This window comes from Schistocerca gregaria, chromosome 1 (assembly GCF_023897955.1).
Source record: "Schistocerca gregaria isolate iqSchGreg1 chromosome 1, iqSchGreg1.2, whole genome shotgun sequence".
Lineage (NCBI taxonomy): Eukaryota > Metazoa > Arthropoda > Insecta > Orthoptera > Acrididae > Schistocerca > Schistocerca gregaria.
The window spans coordinates 1,159,666,812-1,159,694,111 of NC_064920.1; the positions used below are offsets into that span (position 1 = coordinate 1,159,666,812).

At 42.4% G+C, this 27,300-nt stretch overlaps 2 protein-coding genes across 5 annotated transcripts in view; one reads left to right on the top strand and one right to left on the bottom strand.

Annotated features, from left to right (window-relative positions):
• The window catches only part of LOC126284091 (integrator complex subunit 1), a 292,520-nt gene extending 275,867 nt beyond the window's left edge, over nt 1-16,653 (bottom strand). Inside the window, exons 1-3 of one of the 4 annotated variants that reach the window (XM_049982751.1) lie at nt 16,373-16,653; nt 16,055-16,294; nt 4,353-4,545 (exon numbers count right to left, since the gene is read on the bottom strand). In XM_049982751.1, coding sequence (XP_049838708.1) covers nt 4,353-4,518 — 166 coding nt within the window. In that variant the 5' untranslated portion in view covers nt 4,519-4,545; nt 16,055-16,294; nt 16,373-16,653. The remainder of the gene's footprint in view (nt 1-4,352; nt 4,546-16,054; nt 16,295-16,372) is intronic. The other 3 variants (XM_049982766.1, XM_049982744.1, XM_049982760.1) reach the window with 3 other exon arrangements.
• Nucleotides 16,654-25,866: 9,213 nt separating this feature from the next.
• The window catches only part of LOC126284150 (NKAP family protein CG6066-like), a 64,610-nt gene continuing 63,176 nt past the window's right edge, over nt 25,867-27,300 (top strand). The window contains exon 1 of the mRNA XM_049982875.1: nt 25,867-27,187. Within this exon, the coding sequence (XP_049838832.1) occupies nt 26,523-27,187 (665 nt within the window). The 5' untranslated portion in view covers nt 25,867-26,522. The remainder of the gene's footprint in view (nt 27,188-27,300) is intronic.

Here is a 27,300-nt window from a genome sequence, read left to right on the forward strand (position 1 = left end):
ATGTAGACTGGCAATGGGAAGGAAAGCGTTTCTGAAGAAGAGAAATTTGTTAACATCGAGTATAGATTCAAGTGTCAGGAAGTCGTTTCTGAAAGTATTTGTATGGAGTGTAGCCATGTATGGAAGTGAAACATGGACGATAAATAGTTTCGACAAGAAGAGAATAGAAGCTTTCGAATTGTGGTGCTACAGAAGAATGCTGAAGATTAGATGGGTAGATCGCATAACTAATGACGAAGTATTAAATAGGATTGGGGAGAAGAGAAGTTTGTGGCACAACTTGACCAGAAGAAGGGATCGGTTGGTAGGACATGTTCTGAGGCATCAAGGGATCACCAATTTAGTATTAGAGAGCAGCGTGGAGGGTAAAAATCGTAGAGGGAGACCAAGAGATGAATACACTAAGCAGATTCAGAAGGATGTAGGCTGCAGTAGGTACTGGGAGATGAAGCAGCTTGCACAGGATAGATTAGCATGGAGAGCTGCATCAAACCAGCCTCAGGACTGAAGACCACAACAACAACAACAACAACAACAATATCATCATCTTGTGCCTGGTGCACTTCAATGATACACTCCAGAAATTCCATTTTAAGAAGTGTGATCAAACGCATCTTGTTTCGTTCATTGTGCAAAAACTTGTCCTGAGTGACTTGATTCACCATCTCTGATTCAACCACAACGTCAACCGAAGAATGTTGTTTGGACCTATGAATCCTCTCAGCACTCTTTGTGCTACTTTTGTCTCCCTCACATGGATACCCATCAAATACAATAGCAAATTGAGATCCAAAATGACGTTGCAGGTAAGAAACATAGCTTTGGGCTATTGACTTGAAGCAAACATTTCGAGTCCAAGTCACTTTGTGGATAAGGTACACTCCATCAATGACAAAAAATTTACTCGGTCCACCTGACTTCACATCTTCCACTGGAACAAAGGCATTGTAGAATGAAGATTTTGTTCCTTTTCGCATGCCTTTTTCTGAGAATAGGGACATTGGGTAAGGTTCAATTTCATATTTCAGAAAGGCTTTTAAGTCTTCTTCACTTTGTTTCATTAAACAAATCCTTTGGAAAAAGGATCAACAGGAGTAATTTTAGTGCTCCCAGCTTTTACAGAATTGAACGCAGAAAGAAGAGTCACAACTTTATCTTTTCTATGGAACTTTACATCGTGGAAATTGTCACCAACTATTCTTTGCTCGAAAAATTGTTATTTTGTGACACGATGTAGCGCCTTAGACACTGGGAGTAGAAAAAAATGGTAACAATCAAATTTGTAGAGAATTTTGTGCTCTTTAAAAAAGAAAATAGACGTCAAAGCGATAAGAGCAAATGAAAGTGAGATTTTGAAAAAACTGAAAAAAGTCCGAAATTTTCAAAGTATTTTGACTGCAGAAAGTTTTCCCAAGAGAAATTTTGTTGGCAAAACTTGGTTTTCTAACCTTTCCAACAATATAAACGAGTTAAAAAAATAAAATCTTCTACCCCACCTTTTGCAAGGTACAGGCTTTTTTTCTGACAGTTTCATTGGACTAATAGTGTAGTGTTATGTATTCATGGTTTTTCCGTATCAGTACAGAACGTGAAACTATCATTTCAATAGATTTTCTGGTTCTAAAATTCTACTATATTATGCAGTGTTACTACTTGTTGTTTTGCATGAATATATACCAACTTGTACAGGGAAGAAACTCAGTTAATGCCTAATTAGCCTGGCGACCGTATTATTATCAAATTGGTAGCATCTTCAGTGTTGCTTTTGGTCCATCCTGACATGTAATTGCATTTCGAACTTGCTTAATGGATCATTGTTATTACAGAGTGAGTGTAAGTCTGATTTGCTACCATTCAGGTACACGCGCTCGATATCTATACAAAAATCCTTTCTCATAAGGTGAACCCCGTTCACTTACTATAGCGCAGGCTTTAACGAGTATTGCGTCACGCGGAGGTTACAACATGAATTTGGCACCAGCTGAAATTGCCGCCCATGGCCCGATACCCCAGTTTGCTGACCTTTATTCAGGAGTCAAAATATTTTAACTATTCTGTGTATTTACAAAGATGTACTGTTTAAAGATAAACATAACAATCCAGAATTATTTATAGATAATCATTTTCAACATATGTACAATTCAGGACACAAACACAATTTCAAGTCATCTCACAGATTAAATCTCTACTTTCAGGCTCATTAGTTCATGGCTATGAAAAATTATAATCATTTTAAAGTGAAAAAATGTTCACAGTATGGAACTTTGTTTGTCATCACAGAGTTTTTAAATTTTTTTGCTCTCTTTGGAGAGTAATTTAACAAACTTGAATTGAAGTTTTTAAATTAAAATTAATTTGAGGATTGTTGACACGTACATATCTCAGTTACATTATTTATACTGACAAGTCTCCTGGACATTAAACCACAAATTTACGCACACAATGCGTTAACAAAATTCCAATTTGGATTCCTCTTTCTTTTTGACAGTCTGCGATTTCCTGCCATACAGCACTACACTCCTGGCAAAACACTTGAGAAATCTTTTCCTCAACTCTAAATCATTCTTCTTGCTGTCAACAAGAAGTGTCTGTTCAAAAGCTCCTTTACTGTGAGAAGGAAAGTTGCCACCATACAGCGGGGATGCTGAGTCGCAGATAGGCACAGCAGAAAGACTGTCACAAATATAGCATTCTGCCAGTGAAGTCTTCGTCAAAATTAGACGACAAACAGATACATTCACGCAAACGCAACTCACACACACATCACTACAGTCTCAGGCAACCAATGTGGCATCAGTTGTCCGAGACTGTAGTCAAAAGAGAGAGAGAGAGAGAGAGAAAGGGGGGGGGGGGGGGGGGGGGCTGGCGTGCCACTCTGACAGTAACTGTGCAAAAAAAGAAGATTCTATTGTGCACCAAATAGACTTAGCCTCAAGAGCAGGACTGTCAAGGCCAGGAATATTGTACAACAATCACTCTTAAAAAGTTGGGTATTTGTGCATCATTGAATAAATGTGTTGTTGTGGGATATAATTTTAGTCATTTCAAGTAGTTTTAGTTATAGGTATACAGCACCACGATGTGCTGTTGTCAACATCTTACACTGGTCACAAAGTATAGCGATATGAGTTACGAAACTAGCTGAAGTCGCACTCAGGAGAGCACTGAAAATAAATACAAAACTCAGTTAACATGAGTATCAGACTGCACTGTACAACTATTCCAAGTATGTGCCACAACAACACAGCTTAATTTAAATACACTACCAGTCTTGCAGGAAACATAAACACTATTTATCCATGGGGCAAGAGTCAAAGAGTCTTGTCACGACTGGTTTCTCAAACTTGATACATGAAATGTGATTAAAACGCACATAAAAATAACCAGGCATCAGCTTTAACACGAATCAATGTAATACAAAAGACAAATGCCATATTCCTAATGAGCCAGGAGCACTGGATGTAAAGAATCTATGACATACAAAAATTAAAGAAGTGAATGATACTTTAATTTTTACCATACTAGAAGTAAACACATATCCTCAAAAACTACTTTTCAGGGTTCCTTAGACACATCTGAGAAGAGAACACAAAATTTTTCAAAATAAAAATGAAGCCTACTAAAAACAAATTTGATAACCATGCCCAGTATGGGTTGCTTTGAAAATAATTTCAAATATACAGGTATCTAACAAATGAACAGGAAGGAAATTGTGCAAGATATTCAGAAAAACAACCACAATGACAAGAACAGTGTAGGGGGAGCAAACTTTCTTTGGGACAATTGAACCTATCAATATTGGATATCTATTTCATCTGGTAACATAATGACAATATAGCATTTGGCATCATTTGTGTGCCAACAGAAAGAAAACAGAACAAATATTCCTCTTGAGTCTGCATTAGTTTCTTGTATACAGATTTTAATGACAGACTCATGTATCCCAAGTTCTCGGTTAAGTACAAAGATGTTAGCGAGGTGGTGAAGCAGCATCGAATACTTCAGTTAATATTGTTATCTCCCTCAAATAGCCTCTACACCTGTCGTTTATGGTTCATGCAAGTGTTCAACAACGTTCAACAACATCACAGTTAGTAATATTTCGATTTCAAAGAGTGACAAGGAGGTCATGTGTCCATTATGGATGAGGAAGTTCTTCATTTATTGTAGCACGAACTCCATAGTTAACATGATAGAGATTTTACAATGGCAGCTAGATTTAGTGGGGACTGGATACAAAACACTAGAGGATTAAAGTCTTAATATCTCTACCAATTCAGAGCTACGGAGCCAAAATGTCAAGAAATTTGTACACTTTACTCCTTTTCTTATCTATTATTAATACCACTTACCCGCTAAACTATGACCAGTCGATGCTTTGCCGTGAACAATACCAGTTCGTTTTCCTTCAGTTGTTTCAACACGTCCAGATTTTGCACCAAGAGCAAATAAATCTGCTGGATACTGTGGCGTTTTCCCCTTACCACCTCGTCCTTGTGATCCTTTTCCTCTCTCCATTTCATTTCATATCATTCACACGGCTTCCTGAAGAATTGAGAGTCTTTTTTTACACGCAAAGGACAGAAAATTCTTACAGACAAATTCAGAAAGTATAAAAGCAGTGTGTTTGTTTTGTGAGGGTAAATGTAATTTACATTAAACAAAGCAAAAAAAAAAAAAAAAAAAAAAGAATTGGTCCATTCTGGTGACAGTACAGTTTTACATTAGCTTAAATTTCTAAGGCATCAAAGAGGCAGACATCAAAAATGCAAACTTCCTGGCAGATTAAAACTGTGCACCCGACCGAGACTCGAACTCGGGACCTTTGCCTTTCGCGGGCAAGTGCTCTACCATCTGAGCTACCGAAGCACGACTCACGCCCAGTACTCACAGCTTTACCTCTGCCAGTATATCGTCTCCTACCTTCCAAACTTTACAGAAGCTCTTCTGCGAACCTTGCAGAACTAGTACTCCTGAAAGAAAGGATATAGCGGAGACATGGCATAGCCAGAGCCTGGGGGATGTTTCCAGAATGAGATTTTCACTCTGCAGCGGAGTGTGTGCTGATATGAAACTTCCTGGCAGATTAAAACTGTGTGCCCGACCGAGACGAGATACTGGCAGAAGTAAAGCTGTGAATACCGGGCGTAAATCGTGCTTCGGTAGCTCAGATGGTAGAGCACTTGCCCGTGAAAGGCAAAGGTCCCGAGTTCAAGTCTTGGTCGGGCACACAGTTTTAATCTGCCAGGAAGTTTCATATCAGCGCACACTCCACTGCAGAGTGAAAATCTCATTCTGGATCAAAAATGCAATTGATTGGCTGAAGAACTGTTCTACCATTCAGTAAAATTGTATAATAAATAATAATAAATATTTTATATCAGGTGAATTCGCACTTGCGAATAACAACAACCATAAGCTGTAGAATGGAATGACGACAGTGAAAATTTATGCTGGACCAGGACTCGAACCCAGATTTCCCATTTACCATTTGACATGCATGCATGCATGCATGTCCAAAGGAACTTTGTATCATAATCAGAACAACACAGGTACTGCAATATATATAATAAATATTTGTTTTATTCTCATACTAGTTACGGTTTCAAGTACTGTACAGGACCTACAGTATGTTCAAATGCAAGTGGTACAATTCATTACAATTTTCTTGGGGCTGTAGAAATGTCAGACAGTTGAGTTCACTAGCTTCTGGCCAAGTTCTACTCTGCCGTTATCAAGTAGGCTAGCATTAATTCTGCAAGTCACATTGGTTAGGTCCAAAGCCTTGTGTGTGTATATATATATATATATATATATATATATATAAAAACAAAGATTCCAAGACTTACCAAGCGGGAAAGCGCTGGCAGACAGGCACATGAACAAAACACACAAACACACACACAGAATTACAAGCTTTCGCAACTGGCAGTTGCTTCCAACTGCCAGTTGCGAAAGCTTGTAATTCTGTGTGTGTGTTTGTGTGTTTTGTTCATGTGCCTGTCTGCCAGCGCTTTCCCGCTTGGTAAGTCTTGGAATCTTTGTTTTTAATATATTTTTCCCATGTGGAAGTTTCTTTCTGTTTTATATATATATATATATAAAACAGAAAGAAACTTCCACATGGGAAAAATATATTAAAAACAAAGATTCCAAGACTTACCAAGCGGGAAAGCGCCGGCTTAGTAATTCTGTGTGTGTTTGTGTGTTTTGTTCATGTGCCTGTCTGCCGGCGCTTTCCCGCTTGGTGTATATATATATATATATATATATATATATATATATATATATATATATATATATATATATATATATTAAAAAAAAACTGTTCATGATTTTAGTTTTAGTTGCTTATTACATAATATTATTCCAATAGCTGCCTATCATATATTAAAAAAAAACTGTTCATGATTTTAGTTTTAGTTGCTTATTACATAATATTATTCCAATAGCTGCCTATCAGAATGATTGCTAAGGTGTCTTCAGTTCTATGATTATATTTTCTATGCTACCTTCTCAGCACAGTACAGATAAACTCAAATGGTTCAAATGGCTGTGAGCACTATGGGACTTAACTTCTGAGGTCATCAGTCCCCTAGAACTTAGAACTACTTAAACCTAACTAACCTAAGGACATCACACACATCCATGCCCAAGGCGGGATTCGAACCTGCGACCGTAGCGGTCGCGCAGTTCCAGACTGTAGCGCCTAGAACCGCTCGGCCACAGATAAACTCACTTTATGTACTCTTTTAGGTAATGTCACATGGTGCCCAATAGTGTCCTATATAATACAGTATCACAAGATTGGTGCAGTGCAGAATAATCTGTAACTGTTAGGAAACACTCACTGTCTCGCCACAATTTTGTCCTCCCAAAGGACTGGTTAATCGGGTTTGAAATGAAAAGACTATGATTTTCCTTATGTATGAATAGGAGAGAGACACAAATCACTAATCACTGATTACATTTTGGAGTCCAACTAACAATGGAAAGATAAGATCTAAATAGACCTGACCTCTTTGAGGATGTCCAGCATCAACAACCACAAGGTAGTTTCAGCAACAATGACTACCAAAGTCAATGGGCAAACAAAACAAGCTGAGAGATTTATCTATAAACTAGATAAAGAAACAGCAGCATCGTATCTCAATAAAGCACTTTAAACTTCCAGCTCAGGGCAGGAGCTAGGCTCAAGTTTGAAAGAATAAATGAACATGCATTGAACAGATACGCACCCAGTGGAACAGTTTGTGATAGGAAGGCCCCTCTATGATGTACAGTCACTAAAGAAATTTCTAAAGAAATAGATCATTGAAAAGATGTGTGAAATAGGTATTCAGTGGCACTGAGAAACGGACAAAATAGTTACTTGGTTGGTTTGTGGGATTGAAGGGACCAGACTACTATGGCCATTGGTCCCTTTTTCCACAAACTTGAAACACCCACAAAGAATAAGAACAAACAATGGAGATGACAAGAGACGACACAGGACAAGAAAGACACAGACAGAGACCATAAAAATGGAATTAAAATCACTCCGAGTGTGACAGTGGTTGGCCGACCATAGAAACAAAAAAAGGAAAATCCAACCACCAAAAAACGCACTAAAAACCCCAGACTAAAATCGTAGGCCAAAGGCCAGACTCAACACAAAAAAAAAAAAAAACGACAAACACTTAGATTAATCGTTAAAAATCCCCTGCACAAATAAAACTCAAAACTAAATCTGCCATTGCAACATCATCTGATAAAAGTGCACGAAGCGTATCAGGCACCGCAAACATCTGCCTGAGCAGAGTTAAAAACGGGCAGTCCAACAAGATGTGAACCACCGTCAAAGCTGACACACAGCAAGATAGAGGTGGGTCCTCATGGTGCAATAAATAGCTGTGTATTATCCAGGTGCGACCAATGCGCAGCCGGCAGAGGACAACAGAGTCCTTGAGAGAGACCCGCAAGGAGGAGCGCCACGCACCGGTAGCCTCCTTGATGGCCCGAAGTTTGTCGAGTGAAGGAAGGTCGCGCCAATCTTTCTTCACCCTAGGTGTGAAGTACCTTCTGCTGCAAAACTGACCTAAGGTCACTCTCAAAAAGGCCAATCTCCAAGGTTGGTGCACCAACAGCCTGTTTGGCCAGTGTGTCAACACATTCATTTACCGGGATGCCGGCATGACCTGGGGTCCACACAAAGACCACATAGCGGCCACAAAGGGCAAGAGAGTGGAGGGACCCCTGAATAACCATCACCAGACGAGAGCGAGGGAAACACTAGTCGTTAGCTTGAAAACTGCTAAGGGAGTCACTACAGATAACGAAGGACTCACCTGAGCACGAGCGGATATACTCTAGGGTGCGAGAGATGGCGACCAGCTCGGCAATGAAACCACTGCAGCCAGCCGGCAATGACTGTTGTTGATAATGATCCCCTAGACTAAGACCATAACCGACACGACCAGCAACCATCGAATTGTCAGCACAGACAACGTCAGAGCCTTGAAATGCAGCAAGAATTGAAAGAAAGTGGTGGTGGAGGGCCTCAGGAGGGACTGAGTCCTTTGGGCCTGTGCCAAATCGAGCCGAAGGCATGGGCGGGGCACACACCACAGGAGTATACGCAGAGCGGACCGGAAAAGATGTGGAAAAGGGAAACCTCAAGTCCAGAGACAAGAGCTCTGATGTGAACCCCGATCGTACACCCTGACCGGGGCTGCCATTCTGGAAGATGGGCGACCGACTAAGGGAACAGGAGACAATAATTGGGATGCCCGGGCAAGCTACAAACGTGTGTAGCAAAAGCAACCAGTAATCGTTGACGCCAGTACTGCAATGGAGGGCCACCTGCCTCAACAAGTATGCTGTTGACAGGGCTTGTCCAGAAAGCTCCAGTGGTGAGTCGGATCCCGCTGTGAAGGATTGGTTCAAGCAACAGCAATGCGGAAGGTGATGCCGAACCGTAATGGGACTGAATTAACACCTGGTACAGCCGTAGAATAGTAGACCGATCAGCACCCCAGCTGGTGTGACTCAAGCAACGAAGAGCGTTAAAATGCCACCAGCATGTCTGTTTAAACTGCCGAATATGAGGGAGCCAAGTCAACCGAGTGTCAAAAACCAATCCCAAAAACCAATGCATCTCCACCACAGCAAGAGGTTCGCTGTCAAGATAAAGCCGTGACTCATGGTAAACAGTGCCTTGCTGGTAGAAATGCATAACGCAGGTCCTGGCAGCCGAAAACTGGAAGACATGCTATACAGCCCAAGACTGCACCTTGTGGATAGCACCCTGAAGCTCCCGTTCAGCAGCAGCAATGCCAGTGGAGCTAAAGTATAGGCAGAAGCCCTCAGCATACAAGGAAGCTGAGATAGACGTTCCCACCGCCACAACGAGCCCATTAATTGCAATTAGAAAGAGGCAGACACTTAAGACCTTGTGGTACCCCATTCTCCTGAACTCGCGAGGAACTATGGGAGGCTGCAACTTGCACGCGGAAGGAACAAAGCGACAGAAAATTTTGTACAAAAATCAGGAGCAGACCCCAAAGAGCCCAACCATGAAGCGTAGAGAGGATGTGATGTCGCCATGTCGTATCATATGCCTTCGACATGCCCAAAAAGGCGGCGACCAGATGCTGACAGCAGGCAAAGGCCATACAAATGGCAGACTCCAGGCACACAAGATTATCGGCGGCAGAGCAGCCCTTACGGAACCCACCCCGAGACGGTGCCAGAAGTCCCCGAGACTCAAGTATCCAACTCAACCTCCAGCTCACCATGCGTTCGAGCAACTTGCAAAGAACGTTGGTGAGGCTAATGGGGCGGTAGCTGGCCATCTTCTGTGGGTTCTTGCCATGTTTCGACACGGGGATTACGATGCTTTCCCGCCATTGCGACGGGAACTCACCCTCAACCCAGATACAGTTGAAAAGGTCTATGAGGTGTCGCTGGCAGTCCACCGAGAAGTGTTTGAGCGTCTGATAGTGGATGCGATCTGGCCCGGGAGCCGTACCAGGGCAAGCAGCTAAGGCACTTTGGAATTCCCACTCACTGAACGGAGCATTGTACGATTCAGGGTGGTGCGTGTGAAATGAAAGACTCCTATGTTCCAACCACTCTTTCAGGGAGCGGAAGGCCAGTGGGTAATTCGCAGAAATGGAACTCTGAGCAAAATGCTCCGCTAAGCGGTTTGCAATTGTGTCAGATTCAGTACAGACAGCTCCATTCAGTGAAAGCGCAGGTACACTGACATGGGTACGATAGCCATAGAGTCGCCTAATCTTGGCCCAAACCTGTGATGGAGAGGTACAGAGGCCAATGGTGGAGACTTACCTTTCCCAGCACTCCTGCTTGCGTTGGCAAATGCAGCGGTGTGCACTGATCCGTTTAAAGGCGATGAAGTGTGCCAACGAGAGATTTCACTTGTGATGCCGAAGTGGCTCCCTGTGATCTTTAATCGCCTCAGCAATCTCGGGCGACCACCAAAACACAATCCTCCGCCGAGGGGATATAAAAGAACAGGGCATGGCAGTTTCCGCAGCAGTAACGATGCCAGTGGTGAGCGAGTGAACCATCGCATCAATGGCGTCACTGGAAAGAGGCTGAATAGTGGCAAAGGAAGCGAACAAGTCCAAGTCAGTCTTATTCATAGCCCATCTAAAGGGGTGCCCAGAAGAGTGACGCTGTGGCAGTGACAGAAAAATCGGAAAGTAGTCACTACTGCACAAGTCATCATTCACACTCCATTGGACAGATGGTAATAGGCTAGGGCTGCAGATCGAAAGGTCGATGGCTGAGTAAATGCCATGCGCCACACTGAAATGTGTGACGGCACCAGTATTTAAAAGAGAAAGGTTGAGCTGTGCCAATACTTGCTCAATGATGCTGCCTTGGTCTGTTGGCACTGATCCACCCCACAGAGGGTTCTGGGCATTGAACCAGACAGTAACAGAAAAGGTGGCAGGAATTGGGCTATCAGCGCAGCCAGGACATGCCGCGGGACATCACCATCCGGTGGAAGATAGAGACTGCAGACACTAACAGCCTGAGGCATCCACACCCGTAACAGCGACAGCCTCTAAAGGTGTTTGTAGAGTGACAGACTCGCTGTAAAGAGAGTGAAGGATGTAGATGCAGACGCCCCAGATACCATCTCATAAGCTGCCCGGTTCTTATAATAACCCCGACAGCCACTGAGGGCAGGGGTTTGCATCGGGGGAAACCAAGTTTCCTGAAGGGGTAAAGGTTGAGAAGTTGTTGGAGCTCTGCAAGATGGTGGAAAAAACTGCCGCAGTTCCACTGGAGGATGACATTGTCCATGGCCAAGAATAGCATGAAGGGACCAAGGAGGCAGATTATGTCACTGGATCACCAACCACGATTGAGTGCCAATGGGAGTGACATCCGTCATGTCTGAGGGACTGGTGAGATCTAGGTCCTCAGCAGATGCCAGAATCTCCACCACATCCTTAGATGCAGAGCTTGTAGGTGGCGGTGGAGTGGTTGCCACCGAAATTTCCTTGGTCTTAGGGGGTCTTCGATTTTGGTTTCTCACACTGTTCCTTTGGTTGCCCTTGCTGGGAGAGCTGCTTTGATTCAGTCTCCGGAACTGAAGAGGACCGTGAAGCCCTACGACCAGCTACGTGGGGCTTCTTCAGCCACTGGGCGGTGTCTGATTTGCCACTGGTAGGAACCTGGGAAGGGAATGACCCAAGGGATCCCTTCCTAGCGAGAGAAGCCAAAGAAGACTTACACTTCTTCGGCTTAGAATTGGGGACTGGTGCCCCCGAAGGTTGGGGGGGGGGGGGGGGGGGGCGAGGTAGGAGGTGCAGGAGCAACAGGGAGGGAAGCACCCCCCACCATCAAGGGGGTAGGTGTGGTCTTTCAGTTTTGAGAGCTGACTGTATGTGGCGCAACGGATGGAGCTGTAACAGGAGTGACAGTGATGGCATAAGATGACGTCATGCGCACAAGATGAAGCCGTTCATATTTCCATTTAGCCTCAGTGTAGGTCAGTCAGTCCAAGGTCTTGTATTCTATTATTTTCCGTTCCTTCTGTAGAATCTTACAGCCCGGTGAGCAAGGGGGATGGTGCTCTCCGCAGTTGACACAGATGGGAGGCGGGGCACATGGAGTATCGGGATGGGATGGACAACCAATATGAGGCTGGAAGCACAGCGGGAAGACATATGGCCAAACTTCCAACACTTGAAGCACCACATTGGAGGAGGGATATATGGCTTGAAGTCACAGCGGTAGACCATCACTGTCACCTTCTCGGATAATGTGTCACCCTCGAAGCCCAAGATGAAGGCACCGGTGGAAACCTAATTATCCCTCGGACCCTGATGGACACACCAGACGAAATGGACATCTCGTCCCTCTAAGTTGGCACGCAGCTCATCATCAGACTTTAAAAGAAGGTCTCTGTGAAAGATAATGCCCTGGACCATATTTAAGCTTTTATGGGGTGTGATGGCAACAGAAACACCCCCCCCCCCCCCCCTCCTGCTTCTTACAAGTGAGTAATGTCAGTGACCAGGCAGAGGACGCTGTTTCAATCAAGACTGACCCGGACCACATTTTTGACAAGCCTTTCACCTCCGCAAACTTGTCCTCTAAATGCCCTACGAAGAACTGAGGCTTCAGGGACACAAAGGATGCCCCATCAGCTCTCGTAAAGACTAGATACCGGGGCGAATACGTCTCACTGTCATTCATAGCCTTTCGTTCCTCCCATGGCGTGGTGAGGCCAGGGAAGGGAACAATTTGGGGTCATACAAGTTTGCATTAAAGTGAGCCCTCAAACACTTAGAGACTGCTAGTGGTTGGCCACCAGCATGAGAAGATGTGCCACACTACACTTCATGTCATCCACCCAGATGCCACCTACTCCGACCAAGGGCCCTCCCCAAGGGTGCCACCCAGCCACAGCAAGAACCACCTGGCAGGATGGCCATTGCCAGGAGTCCTGATGCCTGCCCCAGGGAGATAGGCATCTACTTCTTGGCATACGTGAGGAGTTAACGGCGCAGGCATCAGCAGTGTGATCCCTGTGTTGTCAGGGAGCTACAACCAACAGGGTACATGGCGGCTCCAACACAATGGACTGGCTACCATGCTGGATATTAGGTAGCAAGTAGTCCATGGTCGTTGTCATCGCAGAAAGCAACACTGCAGACGGCACGGCGGAAATTGCACCCAGGAATGTATCCTCGCCCAAGAGATGGAGAGTGAGCGGGACTGCAATGCAACGACGAATAAGTTGGCTAAAGGTCTCAATGCACAATGGACACAAGACACCAAGTAAGGCGCCCTTCCCCAATTGGCTTGATCTTCGGAATAATTTTGAAATATGGTGGTCAAACCAAAGAGGGGACCATCACATAAGGGCCAAAACGTTTGACAGTCAGGAATACCGTGAGCCTATTCTAACCCACAAATCTGCAGGGGGTGACAAAATAGCTAAAACAGAAGAAAAGCTTTATGGCCTGAAGGGATTCCCATCATATTCTATACTGAATTTGTGGCCAAGACAGACCTTCTTTCTGTTATACACTACCTTATATCCCTCACACTAAGTGACGTGGCACAGTGGTTAGCAGACTGGACTCTGCATTTGGGAGGATGACGTTTCAAACCTGCGTCCGGCAATCCTGATTTAGGTTTTCCACGATTTCCTTAACTGCTCCAGGAAAATGCCTTGATGGTTCCTTTGAAAGGGCATGGTCAACATCCTTCCCTAAACCAATGGGACTGATGAACTCTCTATTTGGTCCCTTCCCTAAATCAACCAACCAATCAATCCCTCGCACGAAAACCATCCCAGGGGGATGGATCACACCCATTTACAAGAAGGATAGCTGAAGTGATCCACAAAACGAGTAAAATATCCATCACATACATCCATTGTAGAATCTTAGAACATATTCTGAGCTCAAGAATAATGAGATATCTCCAACACATTCACTCCTCCACATGTTGGCACAGAGTCCAAAAATGTAGATCATACTTTTCCTACCTTACATACCGAAAGCCACAGATCAAGACATTCAGGTACATGCAGCATTTCTCAATTTCCAAAAAGCATTTGACTCAGCAACACAGTACACCCATTATCCAAAATGTAATTCTATCGGGTGTCAAGTGAAATTTGTGATTGGATTGAGGATTCTTTTGGTAGGGAGAACTTGGCAAGTTATCTTAGATGATTAGTCATTGGCAAATGTTTAAGTAACTTTGGGTGTTCCACAAGAAGTTGACTCAGCAACACAGTACACCCATTATCCAAAATGTAATTCTATCGGGTGTCAAGTGAAATTTGTGATTGGATTGAGGATTTTTTTGGTAGGGAGAACTTGGCAAGTTATCTTAGATGATTAGTCATTGGCACATATTTAAGTAACTTTGGGTGTTCCACAAGAAGTGTGTTGGGATCCTTGTTGTTCATGTCATATGTTAATAGTATCCTCAGACTTTTCGTAGACGATGCAGTTATCTAAAATGTTGCACCATCTGAAATATTCCATCAGATCTTGATAAGGTTTCAAAGAAGTGCAAAAGTTGGCAACTTACTTTAAATGTCAAGGAAAAAAGTATTGCACTTCAAAAAATGGAAACACGTAGTACTATATGTCTGTAACACCAATGAGTTACAGTTGCAATCCATCAACTCATACAAATACCTAGGCGTGCCAACCCATATGGCATATGAAACTGAACAGGCACATAGTCTTCATAAGTAACACACATGGCAAATTGTGCTTCAATGGTAGAAACTAAGGAAGTACAGTCAGTCTACAAAGAAGAGTGCTTACAAAATATTTGTGCGACACATCCTAAAATATTGCCCATGTACATGGGAATCATTCCAAATGGGACTATCACAGGATATTGATTGGATACAATGAAGTGCAACATGAATGGTCATGGGTCTGTTCGACCCAGGGGACTGTGCCATACAGATGTTGAAAGAAAGTAACTGACAGATCCCTGAAGACAGACAAAATATCCCACATAAAGCTACTGTGAAAGGTTTTAGAAGAACTGTAATTGACGAATCTAGGAACATATTACAACCCTCCATGTATCACTCCCATAGGAATCGCGAAGACAAAATTAGACTTGTCACAGCACAGACATGTAAACAATCATTCTTACTGTGATTTGTGTAGATTAGAGTGGGAAGTACCCTCTGTCATACACTTCAGGGTGGTTTGTAGAGTAACACTTGTCACTATCAGCTGGAGTAACCTTGGGACACTTTTCCATCTTCTTTCACATTTTAAGCTCTGATCAGTTGATAGAATGTTGGTAAACTGCATAATATAGCTTCATATTTATTTATTCGTTTTTAATGTCAGGTATAACTGAGTCAATGCCGTGTTAGTTATATTTTAGGAACCATTTGTGGCAGCAATATATTTGGAGCAATTGTTACTACAATTCCTTACACTGACTTGTGGCGGCCTTGTCCCTTATGTTCAAACCTATCAACAGTAAGTTAAAAATGCATTGAACCTAAGTTAAGTAAAACAAAAATAAGATATTTAATATATCAAGTTCAATGAACGATTTATTTCTACAAATTTAGATAACTAACTAAACTTTACTGGAAATATGACGAAGAAACATACTGATTATTTTACTTTTATTACAGTAATTGTTTCAAAACAAAACATAACTCAAATGTCAAACAAAACTGACTAAACAAAGCTGTCCATTTTGGAACATTTAACACAGAACTAACCCACTGAAAGGAAGCAAATCCACTTTGAAATACCAATAAGGCTTTCAAAAACAAAAGTTAGGGGCATTCATTACACTGATTACATTAAAAATATCGTGCTGTTTAACTAATTTCTTCATTCACCATGAAAGGTTTACTGCCACGTCTGTTTAATAATCGAGATACTGAAGAGAGTCATTTTAATTATTTTTGGGGTTCGTTACACGTAAAGCTAGCAGATCACGTACACAACGAATTCTGTAGTACAATTAATGACATATGGACTAAACAAAGCAAGGCAATTTATCACGATAGATATGGTTCTATTACCGAAATTAAAATTTTGAATCACAGGAAATCTTGACAGATTCGGTGAATTTCCCTCTCTGTTACAAAAGCAAGATGATCCTTTCGTTTGGTGATCAGACGCCGCACGATCGAGGATTCACGCTTCGTATTCTACTTCAATATTTATTTGTACGGCAATTAAGTATCTTCCAGCCTGTTCGCAAAACCCATCGCTCACAATTTATGAACATCGTTAGCATGACATAGGAAACCGCACTAAAACTGAAAGAAAATGAGCAATTTACAATACAATAAAACAACCAAACCGAAAAAATTACCACTAGAGACATATATACTCACACAGGGCACCTGCCACTTCACCGTCACACCACAACACTGCCGCACAACAATAAACAAACACTTCACTGTCTGGACTCCATGCCGTGTTCACAGTCACAGGCATCAAAACTCTAAAAGCAACGAAATGAGGTATGCTCAACTACCTTACCTACCGATAGATGGGTCTAGCGTCAAGCTACCATGATCCTTTGCGAGTCCAGGTGTCTCGGGTCAACTACAGGATCAAACTATAGATGACTCTACGGTCACGTTACCATGATCCATTGCGACGCCTGTAATACGGAGCGACAAAGAAATTCCAACTCCTGCTAATTCTATAGTCTGATCTATGAACGATGGCTGTTCGCGCAGATGGACGGGGATTGCACTGTTTGCCGGTTTCAAGCGACGATTGGCGTAAGCGCATACACGTGGTCGGCGCTAGAAAAAAACATGTCTGCTACAAATTATGATTCTCACTTGCCTACCGCGAATTTGTTGCTTATCTCTACAATCGACCGTGACAACTCGCAAGAAATGGAATAAAAGTTTACTGAATAACTACTGTCGCTTTTAATGCTCACGATGGCAACCACTTTCACAGCAGAGATCTGAGAACAGTACTGAACGCATATTAGTTGTCGGAGAATGCGTGACGTACATGCGCAGAACAGGATTGACCCCAACTATAGTGAAAAAATCTTGCAAGGAAAGGTTCCCTTCCTAGTTCCGCCACACAGTTTCGACCTAAATTCTGTAGAACTGGTCTGGAATCTTGGAAAGAATAAGACCTATAGTTGTAATGCGTAGAGCATCTCGCTCACTAAGCCGAAAAAATAAAGGCTGATGCTTTTGCTGTTAACAAATGTGTCACCTTTCCTGAAGCAAGCCTTTTTTTTTCACCCATCCGTGCGCGAACCCGTGTGCTTCTGTTGGGCATTCCCGCGCGTTAACCTTTTCTTTTTTTGTTCGTTGTATCTACTCGGGGCGCACGTCGCAAGACACCCGTTTCAGTTCGTCGTCGACCCATTAACTCAGTTTTTTAATTACAGACGGCAGCTAACCCTCTGACCGAACACGCTGAACTACCGTGCTGGCATGTCCAGAGCGCTTTTTTTTATTGTTCTCATTTTGTTAGTTGCATTTGTTTGGAGCGGATGTCCCAGGACACCCGTTCAAGTTCAGTGTTGAGCCGTTGACTCAGTTATTTGTTACAGAGGGGAGCTAACACTCTGACCGAACACGCTGAGCTACCGTGCCGGCGTCTTTCGACGTAAACCGTTACGTTAGCGATTTGCGTGTCAGTTTTGCTCCTTTTATATTCAAGTAGCTTTTCTGCTGGTTTCACAAGGCAGAAGGAACCTCCTACACGGTCTTTACACCAGATAAAAACTTCAGTGAGTACTGCGTGGGTATAGAACGCAGGACCTTGACATTACTATCCAAAAACCGTAGTTGTTACGCTACGACGTCATTGAGGATATTTGGGCATTGTAATTATGTACTAAAAGATTACAATATGGACCGTCACATACACAAAAATAGTGTGTAATGACTATTGGAGAAGAAATACTTTGAGGGGCAAGGGAAATAAAAATATAATAAAATCACTTGGAATAGATTCAAGCAAAGGATCGGCATTATCATTCGCAACGAATCATCATTCACAGATATGAAAAATAACTACATCACCAGAGAAGATAGGTTAACTGTGGTTTTTACGGATACTGACAGTGAAGAGTAGTTAGCAGCGTCTAAAACTAGCGATAACTTGACGATAGAGCCATCTATCGGTAGGTCAGGTAGTTGAGCATGCCTCATTTCGCTGGCTTTAGACGCCTGTTGCCGGTGTTCTCGCACAGGTATTCATACTTGACAATTTGTGCAGGCCTCCGACCCCCGCTAAGCTCTTTGATGCTTGTTTGTTCCACAGAAACATTGCCCATGGTTAGAACCTGTGGAGATGCTTAACTCTTTCATGGACAAGGGTATGAGGCAAATTTCGACCCTTATGCACAAAACTTTTATTTGTTGAACAAATTTATAAAAATTTGGTTAAAAGTAATATAATTTCATTATAATAAAACCATTAATAGAAATTGTGATATATTTCAAAAAAGTCTTTCGAAAACAATGCTGGTACATTATGTGTACCACCACCCCTCAAGTTACATTGCAGTATTGGATGCAGGATCTGTTCTTGCAGAAATAGAGGAACCTGCAACTCGTAACTCTTCAAGCAGTGTGGTAGTCTTGGAAGCAAGACTAGTTTTTCTAAGCAGAGAGGTACCTTGGTGCTGCAATTTGCACATCTTCGTCGTGTAGTTCTTTGTGACTGGTGTGCTGAACTTTCTGTTCTCAAACTTTTGCGCACATGAGCTTTTTTTTTGCTAATTTCTACTAGATTGCTCAGGCGCCTGCCTCTGTTCCTTGAAGCAACCAAGGCGTTGCTCACAAGACTTCTGGAGACTTTCCTCCGAAAAATCTTCGTCGTTATTGTTTCAAGCTTCAGTTTCTTGTAAATTACAAGGGCATTCATGGCATTTGCGTCAATAGAATACCAGAATATACGAGGCAACCATTTTATGGCCTTCCTATCAATTTCATATGTTGATTTCCTTTGATCAAATTTATCCACATAGTTCATATTCTCATTGTATTCAACTACCAGTAGGCAGGCGGTACTTCTGTTGTGGTTCTTAGGTCATCAAAGCTTGATAATAAATGCACTGTTCTTTTCTTCTTCCATTCTACAATACACAACCCAATGTCACTTGTAGCCCAGTTGTATTCATCATGTTTCAATTCTTTGTCTTGTTACAGTTTAGGCAGATTCCTTCTTGATATATTGACATTACCATATAAATGCATTTGTTTCCTTTTCAGATCCTCCATCAGTTGTATACTGGTGAAATAACTATCAAAAAAAACTCTATGATTTTTTCCTTCAAGACCTGTCAGCAGTTCTTTTACTATCCTCTCTCCAAGACATTTTTTCGTTGTGTTGCTTATTGTAACTTTTAAAGCTTACCATAAACCACCTCACCCTGCTTTGGCATGCACCTGCTGCCATTTAGATTCAAATGAGACAAACGCAACCCAAAACTATTAACAGTCATCATTGAACGAACGTAGGTATCATGAAGACCTGTCAGCAGCTCTTTTACTACCCTCTCTCCAAGACATTTTTTCCGATGTGTTGCCTATTTTACCAATATAAATGTCGAATTTTAGTACATAACCAGACTTATTTGCTAACATCCTCACTTTGTTGACTTTTTTTATTGGTTTCTAGGTAGGTATTGCTTCGAGAATGGCCTGCCTTAAAATTTGATCATCGACTCACCTACACCTACATATTCACTTGGATAATAGGCACTTCCGAAATTGTCACCCACCATAGACAAAACCAATAGACAAAAACGGTTGTAACATGTACAACTTATCATAACCCACCTCACCCTGCTTTGGCATGCACCTGTTGTCATTTAGATTTTAAATGAGACAAAAGCCACCCAAAATTATTAACAATCTTCATTGAAGTAATGTAGGAATCACGAAGATTGGGTGCAGAGCTCCAGTAATCCCTGTAACTTGCCTGACGTTTTACGCCCATGACGATGTTCAAGCCAAGACAAGTTTACATCTCCCTGCATGTTGTGTGTTCGTAATGTTTCTAATTTTGCTGGTACTCCTGTTCAGCATAAAGATTAGTCTGCATAACAGTCTACTGAATTACATCATGGGATACGAAAAATTTGAACAAATAGGAAATAGAATCCTCTAAGTCTCTCACATGCGCAGCAGGACCAGTTAGTGAGGAAATAGGGGGCGGTTGTAGGGGTTTTTCTGGTTTCCTCCACTATGAAGGCTGTTTATGTGATGTTACATATGTGGGAATTGCAATTTAGTCACCTGCATTATGTGCTGGTACTTGTTCTCAATCAGCAGTTGAACTGGATACAGTTCAACCAAAACAGTAACATGACAAGTCCATTGTTTGATTGTGTATTTTCTCAGGTGTATCATTTTCGTCTGAAGAGCTTGTTTCAGAAATAACCATTCCTGAATGTGATACACAGTAATCTGGGTCGTCACCAATAAAATCTGCATCTTGGTCTGATGAAGTCTTACTCGAAGGTATTTCAGTAAGGAGTATGGCCATTTATTTCATCATCTTTCAGTACTTACCTAAAACGATTCATTATAAACTGAAATGGAAGATAACGCCTCAAATTACATATATGAACTTTATGTACACTCCCATGCAACTTTATTGCACAAACAATGAACAAAATGTGTAACACTACTCGATTTTCAAAGCAGTATTTCACATAGTGGAGGAATGTTGGAGCATGGTGGTACATGTTTTGGATTCTGAATTATTCACGAAATACTCGTCTTCTACAGTATATATCTAAGAACCGAGAATTCTAGAGTGATACTGAATATATAACAATCATTATCTTACCTGTAATAAACAGTTGAATCAACAATGTATCATGTTAAAGAGGGAACAATTACGCACTCGATCGCACTGGGCGAAAACCAACAACACATTGCAGGAAACAATAATCGCCACATGCAGATGATGGAGCTGGTGATGTTTGTTTTTGCACACGACGGCAAGGTCTTTAGCGCCCGCGCAAACAGATTGACACGAGTGTCTATAAAATATTCAGAACTGCATGGGGCAACACTACTTCTGACCTCTCCTGTCACAGTGGGAACTACCAAATTACGCACAGTGGGTGATTCTTAAAACCTACCTTCATGCTGGAAGAGTCAGGACTTCACAATTAAGTGGTACATTTTTTTGTACCACCATGCACTGAAGCAAGGACAAATGGTGGTACACCTGTTGTACCACTTACCCTGAAAGAGTTCAAGTCGGTCTGACCCATTGAACAAAGGTATTGCCACTTAGCTGCTGCACGAGTGACGTCACTGAATTTGGGGGTGGTAGCAGCTAAACTTCTGTGACGCTACTTTGAGCAATGTAACCAAAGTTAAAGTCACCTTAACGCTGTGATGCCACTTTCCGTGTCCCACCGCCGATTATCGTTTTTCTCAGGTGAATTTCGAAGTGCCGTCGCAATGTTTTGATTTTAGCGTTAGTAATTTTACCATGTGTGTGTTTCTCAGTGCCTGAAAATGTCTATAAAGTTATTATTAGCAACAATTTTACTGTTTAATGAACTGTACAAGGAGGGGCCATGTTTATGGAAACACAGCGAGGGCTACAACGGAAAATATCAAGAATTGCCTGAAATTGTGGATAGTATGTAGGAAAAGGCCCAAGGTTATTATTTATGTATTTTAAAATCTGAATGGAATAAATGCACAGCTATAATGACAGCAAAATGAAATAGAGTGTGATTTCAATATGTGTGGTAGGTACCAAACAACTGTAATAACATGACGTGTGTTCTTCTAAGCTGCATGTGCTGTGAACAGTGACAATATGGTATTTTAAGAGGAACATAACAATAAATTCCTACGTTCAGTATTGTTGGTAGTTAAAGATTTTGCCACTGCAATTATGAGCATATAATAGTTAATTTATATGGTGAAATTGTATGATGTTTTGCTACTGCAGTTGTGAGCACACAATGGTTAACATATGTGGTGAAAGTACAGGGTGACAATTATTGAACTATATGAAAAAACATAAATCAGTTGCAAACTACAGTGTGCACACACTTTATTCAACATGTAAACGTCACTACAGAAATTCAGATTTAGGTTATGCCAAGTTCGATATGCCTGCCGTCCTTGGCGACGATGTGGCACAGACGAACAGCGAAATTCTCAGTGACCTGCTGAAGTGTCGCACCATCAACGCTAGTGGGTAACTTCCAGAATGGCTGTTTCCAGCTCAGAAATGGCTTTGGGGTTATTGCTGCACATCTCGTCTAATATAGCCCCTCAAAAAAAGAGTCACATGTGTTGAAATCCAGAGAATGTGGCGACCAATCAAGGGCCATGCAGTCTCTGGGTACCCCAAAGCCAGAATGCTGTCCCCTAAGTGCTCCTTCAGGACATCAAAGACTCTCCTGCTTCGAGGGGGTCGAACTTTGTCTTTCATGGAGCACAGCTTGTCGAAATCGGGTTTGCTTTGGATAGTGGGGATGAAATCATCTTCCAAAAGCTTGACGTACTATTCCGTAGTCACCATGCCATCAAGGAATATCGCACTGATTATTCCATGACTGGAAATTGCACACTACACATTCGCCCATTTAGGCTGAAGAGACTTCTCGAGCGCGGATCGCGGATTCTCAGGCCCTCAAATGCGCCAATTTTGCTTATTAATGAACCCATCCCAATAAAAGTGGACTTCGTCGCTAAACCAAATCACATTCACATCAAAGTCTTGTTCGTCAATTCTGTCGACAATAGTGTTGGCGAAACGCAACCGCTCTGGAGCTTAATGGCTGATGGTTTGAATTTTGTATGGGAAGAGATGCAAGTCTTAAACAACAATTTGTCGCAGTGTCTCCCAGTTGATTCTCACCTGTTGTGCAGCTCGTCTGATCGATTTCCTGGGCCTAGTTTGTAACACTACATTTTTCTTCTCGATGTTTTCAGGCGTTTTCACCCTTTTTTGGACGACCGACATTGCCAACACTCTCACACGAACACTACCAGTTCTCTCAAACTTGTGAATCAAAATTTTGATTGTTAGCACATTTGGACTGGTTGTCTTCTGTTTGAACTCGGACGCCAACTTCCTTTGGGCTGCAGTTCCACTGTCATTGCTCGCATGGAAGGCCTTCACAGGCCCTTATACACTAGGCACACTGTACTGTGACATTTTCACGTGCAAATTGCCTACAACAACAAGGTGCGTGCACATGCACATACTAATTCCCACCATGCCCCTCGGCTATTTCATCTAGTTCAGTAATTATGACCCTATATTAACTGCTTTATGCTCTATCATTACATTAAAAGTACTTTTAAATAATCGGATCATTTTTATCAGAAGGTGGAATAAAATTTCTTATAATAGTCGTGCTTTTGTTCCTTTTCGTACCTTAATATCAGGAAATGTTTAATATAGCTGTCAGTTGTGTGAAAACGTGAACTATTAGAAACACGGTTCTCATACTCTACTCTTTGATTCCGCGTTTTAAGGACATGTGCTCATCTTTTATTTACAAATGTAAGTCTTCTTTTACAGAATTACTGAATATGACGGACACCCATGACTTTTTATGGATCTGTTACAAGAGGGTGACTACATCTAGAATTTCGCGAGGAGCCAATATTTTTCTTAATTTATGGCCGACTTCGAGCAAATAAATGCCATAAACAACAAACAATAAAACAGTTGTAGGAACCACCAGGTGACAAACTAAATCGCACAGTGAGCTTTGGCGTTTATTCTGTGATGAAGGTTATTTATGATGTGTTTATTCTTTGCTTTTGTTCTAGCACTATGCCATCTCTTTTTATATATCTTGGCTTTGTTATTGTTCCTGTGTTCAACGACATCCAAAAATAAAGTTATATTCTTCAACGCATTACACCCTCTCGAAAATAGTTATTAATTAGCCTCAGTGGCTTTAGTGGTGAGGCAGCTCTGGTGGCCGAGCGGCTCTAGGCGCTTCAGTCCGGAACCGTGTGACAATACATGAAGCTATCCAGTACTTTCACCCTATGTAGAGACAAGAGTATTTACTGTTTACACTGAGCATAAACTAATAACCTTTGTATTCAGTAAGTCGCAACATAACTGTTCTCCACGTCAATTCTGCCACTTAGACTACATCAGTCACTTTACTACAGATATCAAGCATACCAAGGGAGCCGAAAACATTGTCGCCGACTTCCTGCTGCGGATCTCGGTTATTACACAAACCACAGACTACGAAAAATTAACCGCAGCACATGCTAATGAATCACAATTCCAACAGCACACATAGGATGTAACACCCGGACGTCAGTTAAAATTAATCCAGCCAGCGGGCACAAACGAGAAGATATGGGGCGACATAGCTATGAACAAATCCAGGCCTTTCATACCAAGGCAACTACAGAAAGAGCTGGCCGCGGTGGCCTAGCGGTTCTAGGCGCTTCAGTCCAGAACCGCGCGACTGCTACGGTCGCAGGTTCGAATCCTGCCTCCGGCATGGATGTGTGTAATGTCCTTAGGTTAGGTAGGTTTAAGTAGTTCTAGGGGACTGATGACCTCAGATGTGAAGTCCCATAGTGCTCAGAGCCATTTGAACCATTTTTGAACTATGGAAAGAGCTTTTCGACGGCAACGCAGTCTCAGTCATCCGGGTAGCAGAGCAACTATTAAACTATTCACAGAACGTGTTGTCTGGCCGAGTATAAGGAAGGACTGCCACGATTGGGTAACAACATGCATGCTGCGCCAAAGGAACAAGATTGGGCTGCATGTACATAAAGCAGTTGGAGATTTTCCCCCAGTTACAAAGAGGTTCTCTCACGTTCATTTGGACATTGTGGACCCTCTACCACCTTCGGAAGGCTACAAGTATTTGTAGACATTGATGGACCGGTATACAAGATGGGCAGAAGCTTCTCCACTATTGGACATTTCAACAGAGACAGTAGCTCGAGTGTTTTTGGCTTCTTGGATCTCCCGTTTTGGATGTCCACTGTACGTGACAACCAACCAAGGACGACAATTTGAATCCACATTGTTATAATAATTAGCCAAGCTCTGTGAATTCCGCCATTACGGCACCACCGTTTATCGCCCAGCGAGCAATGGCATGGTTGAGCGGTGGCACAGGACATTAAAGACAGCATTGATGTGCCATAAGGACAGCTCGACTTCAGCATTGTCAGTGGTGCTGTTAGGTCTCCGAACTGCCTGTAAATCAGGCCTAGGTGTATCCATGGCTGACCTGGTTTATGGAGAGAACCTCAGGCTGTCGGCAGAATTTTTCCCTGAACCGACGGAAGCGACAGCAGGTGACATGTCTTACGTCATAGAAGTGCACAATCACATGGTTCTCGACATGGCACCAACACGCCATTCCTTCACAAGCAGCTTAGCGATTGCCCTTACGTGTGGCTGAGGAGAAGCTGTACGAACACCTTTTCAGCCGCCATATACTGGGCCGTATAAAGTACTTGCGAGAGATGAATATACGCTGCAGATAATTCATGATGGGAAGCGACATACAGTTTCCATTGAGAGAGTTAAACCGGCGCACATGTGGCCACCAGCTGATGAAGAAAATGAAGACACCAGTGAAGAACCGCCTACATAATATGACGAAGCTATGTTGCCTGCAGAGAACAACACGCCAAGCCAGAAGCAGGAAACCACACCGAAATACTCATCATTCTCAGAGAAGCGCTCTAGGGTGGGAAGAATTATAAAATACAAGTATCATTATGTGTCTGGAGCTCCGCTCTACAAAGGGGGTCGGGGGGGGGGGGGGGTGCTGTGTAGGAAGCGCCTGGTGAAACAACGAAATCGCACAGTGGACTTTGGCGTTTATTCTGTGAAGAATGTTTTTTACTATGTGTTTATTCTTTGGTTTTGTTCTATTATCTTGGCTTTGTTGTTGTTCCTGCGTTCAACGACATGCAAAAATAAAGTTATATTCTGGAACTTATTACTCTCCCTCGAAAATAATTATTAATTAGCCTCAGTTGCTTTACAGTCAAATGGCGGTGTGTTCCTTTAAAAAAGAACCTTGATTGATATTCCACCTTGAGTTACCGTTATTTAATTGCAACGAAGTTGAATTTTTTTTGGCATGTCAGAAGTTGCGTATCTTAAGTTGCGCCACATGAAACTGTGAGTTCACACATGCTACTGCAGCATGCCACTAGCGTAGCGACACTGTTGTTGCGTATGTGAATCAGGATATGGATTGTTCGCCTGAGTTATTATTTGTTTGATTTTAGGTGAAATCCACCTATTAACCAGCTACTTTTGATTACACTTAAGGTGCACTTTCTAGTTTTATAGGTTACATAATCAGATACAATAATAACAAAATTGAAATTAAATGTCATTTCCCATATTCGCGTCGTTACGCTGTTGACAGCACTGTTGGAAACCAAAATGGCTACTGTTTATTATTGTTGATCAGCTGGTGTTTGTGCATGTGCCTTTAGAAAGAAATGTGCGAAATGTATCGAGTGGTTACTGAAACGGGAATTAATACTTAGAAGCATGGGGCACGATTCCAGATCTGTGTCGGCGAGCCCGCCTCGCGGAAAGAAGAAATCGTCACCGATTTATGAAGGCAGGAATGGCAAACATAACCCTCATGAGTCGAAATCTCGAAGTCATGGGAATTCATCGCCATCACCGGAGCGAAAGAAGCATAAAGATGTTCGCAAAGATCAGGACAGAAACCTCCACAAGCATCTAAGTCGCGGAAGTGAATCACAAAAGTCCAAGTCGGAAGTGAGAGAGCGAGAGAAGAGAAGTAGGCGCTCAAGATCTCCGTCCATGAAAAAGCCATATGACGTGAGCGCAAGAGATTCGATTTCATCTCACAGGAACCGTAGTCGTAGTAGAGTGTCGAACAGGCATTTTGACGAGAAACAAAGGGACGCGAAATGGCATCAGAATGATAGGCATAGTTCCCGCAGAGAATCGTCACAAAGTAGGTCTGTAAGAGACTCCCCAGCACATTCTGTTGAACGGTGGAATCACGATTGGTTTTTTGAACGAAATCTACCACAAAATGGTCAAGGCTACCACGGTTACAGAGACCGACATCGCAGGACTCAAGAAGATGACTTTATGGATCAACGCAGACAAGAAAGAGAGAGAATTGGCCTAGCTGGCGTTGCAAATGTTTGGGGAAAGTCTCCACCTCCCGAACAAGAGTGAGTGCATCTTTCAGACCGTTCCGACGTGTCACTTTTTATATTGTTATACGTTCTTCAGATACCTTTCCACATAACATTATTTTCACCTGTCAAATCAAATAATTGCTGAG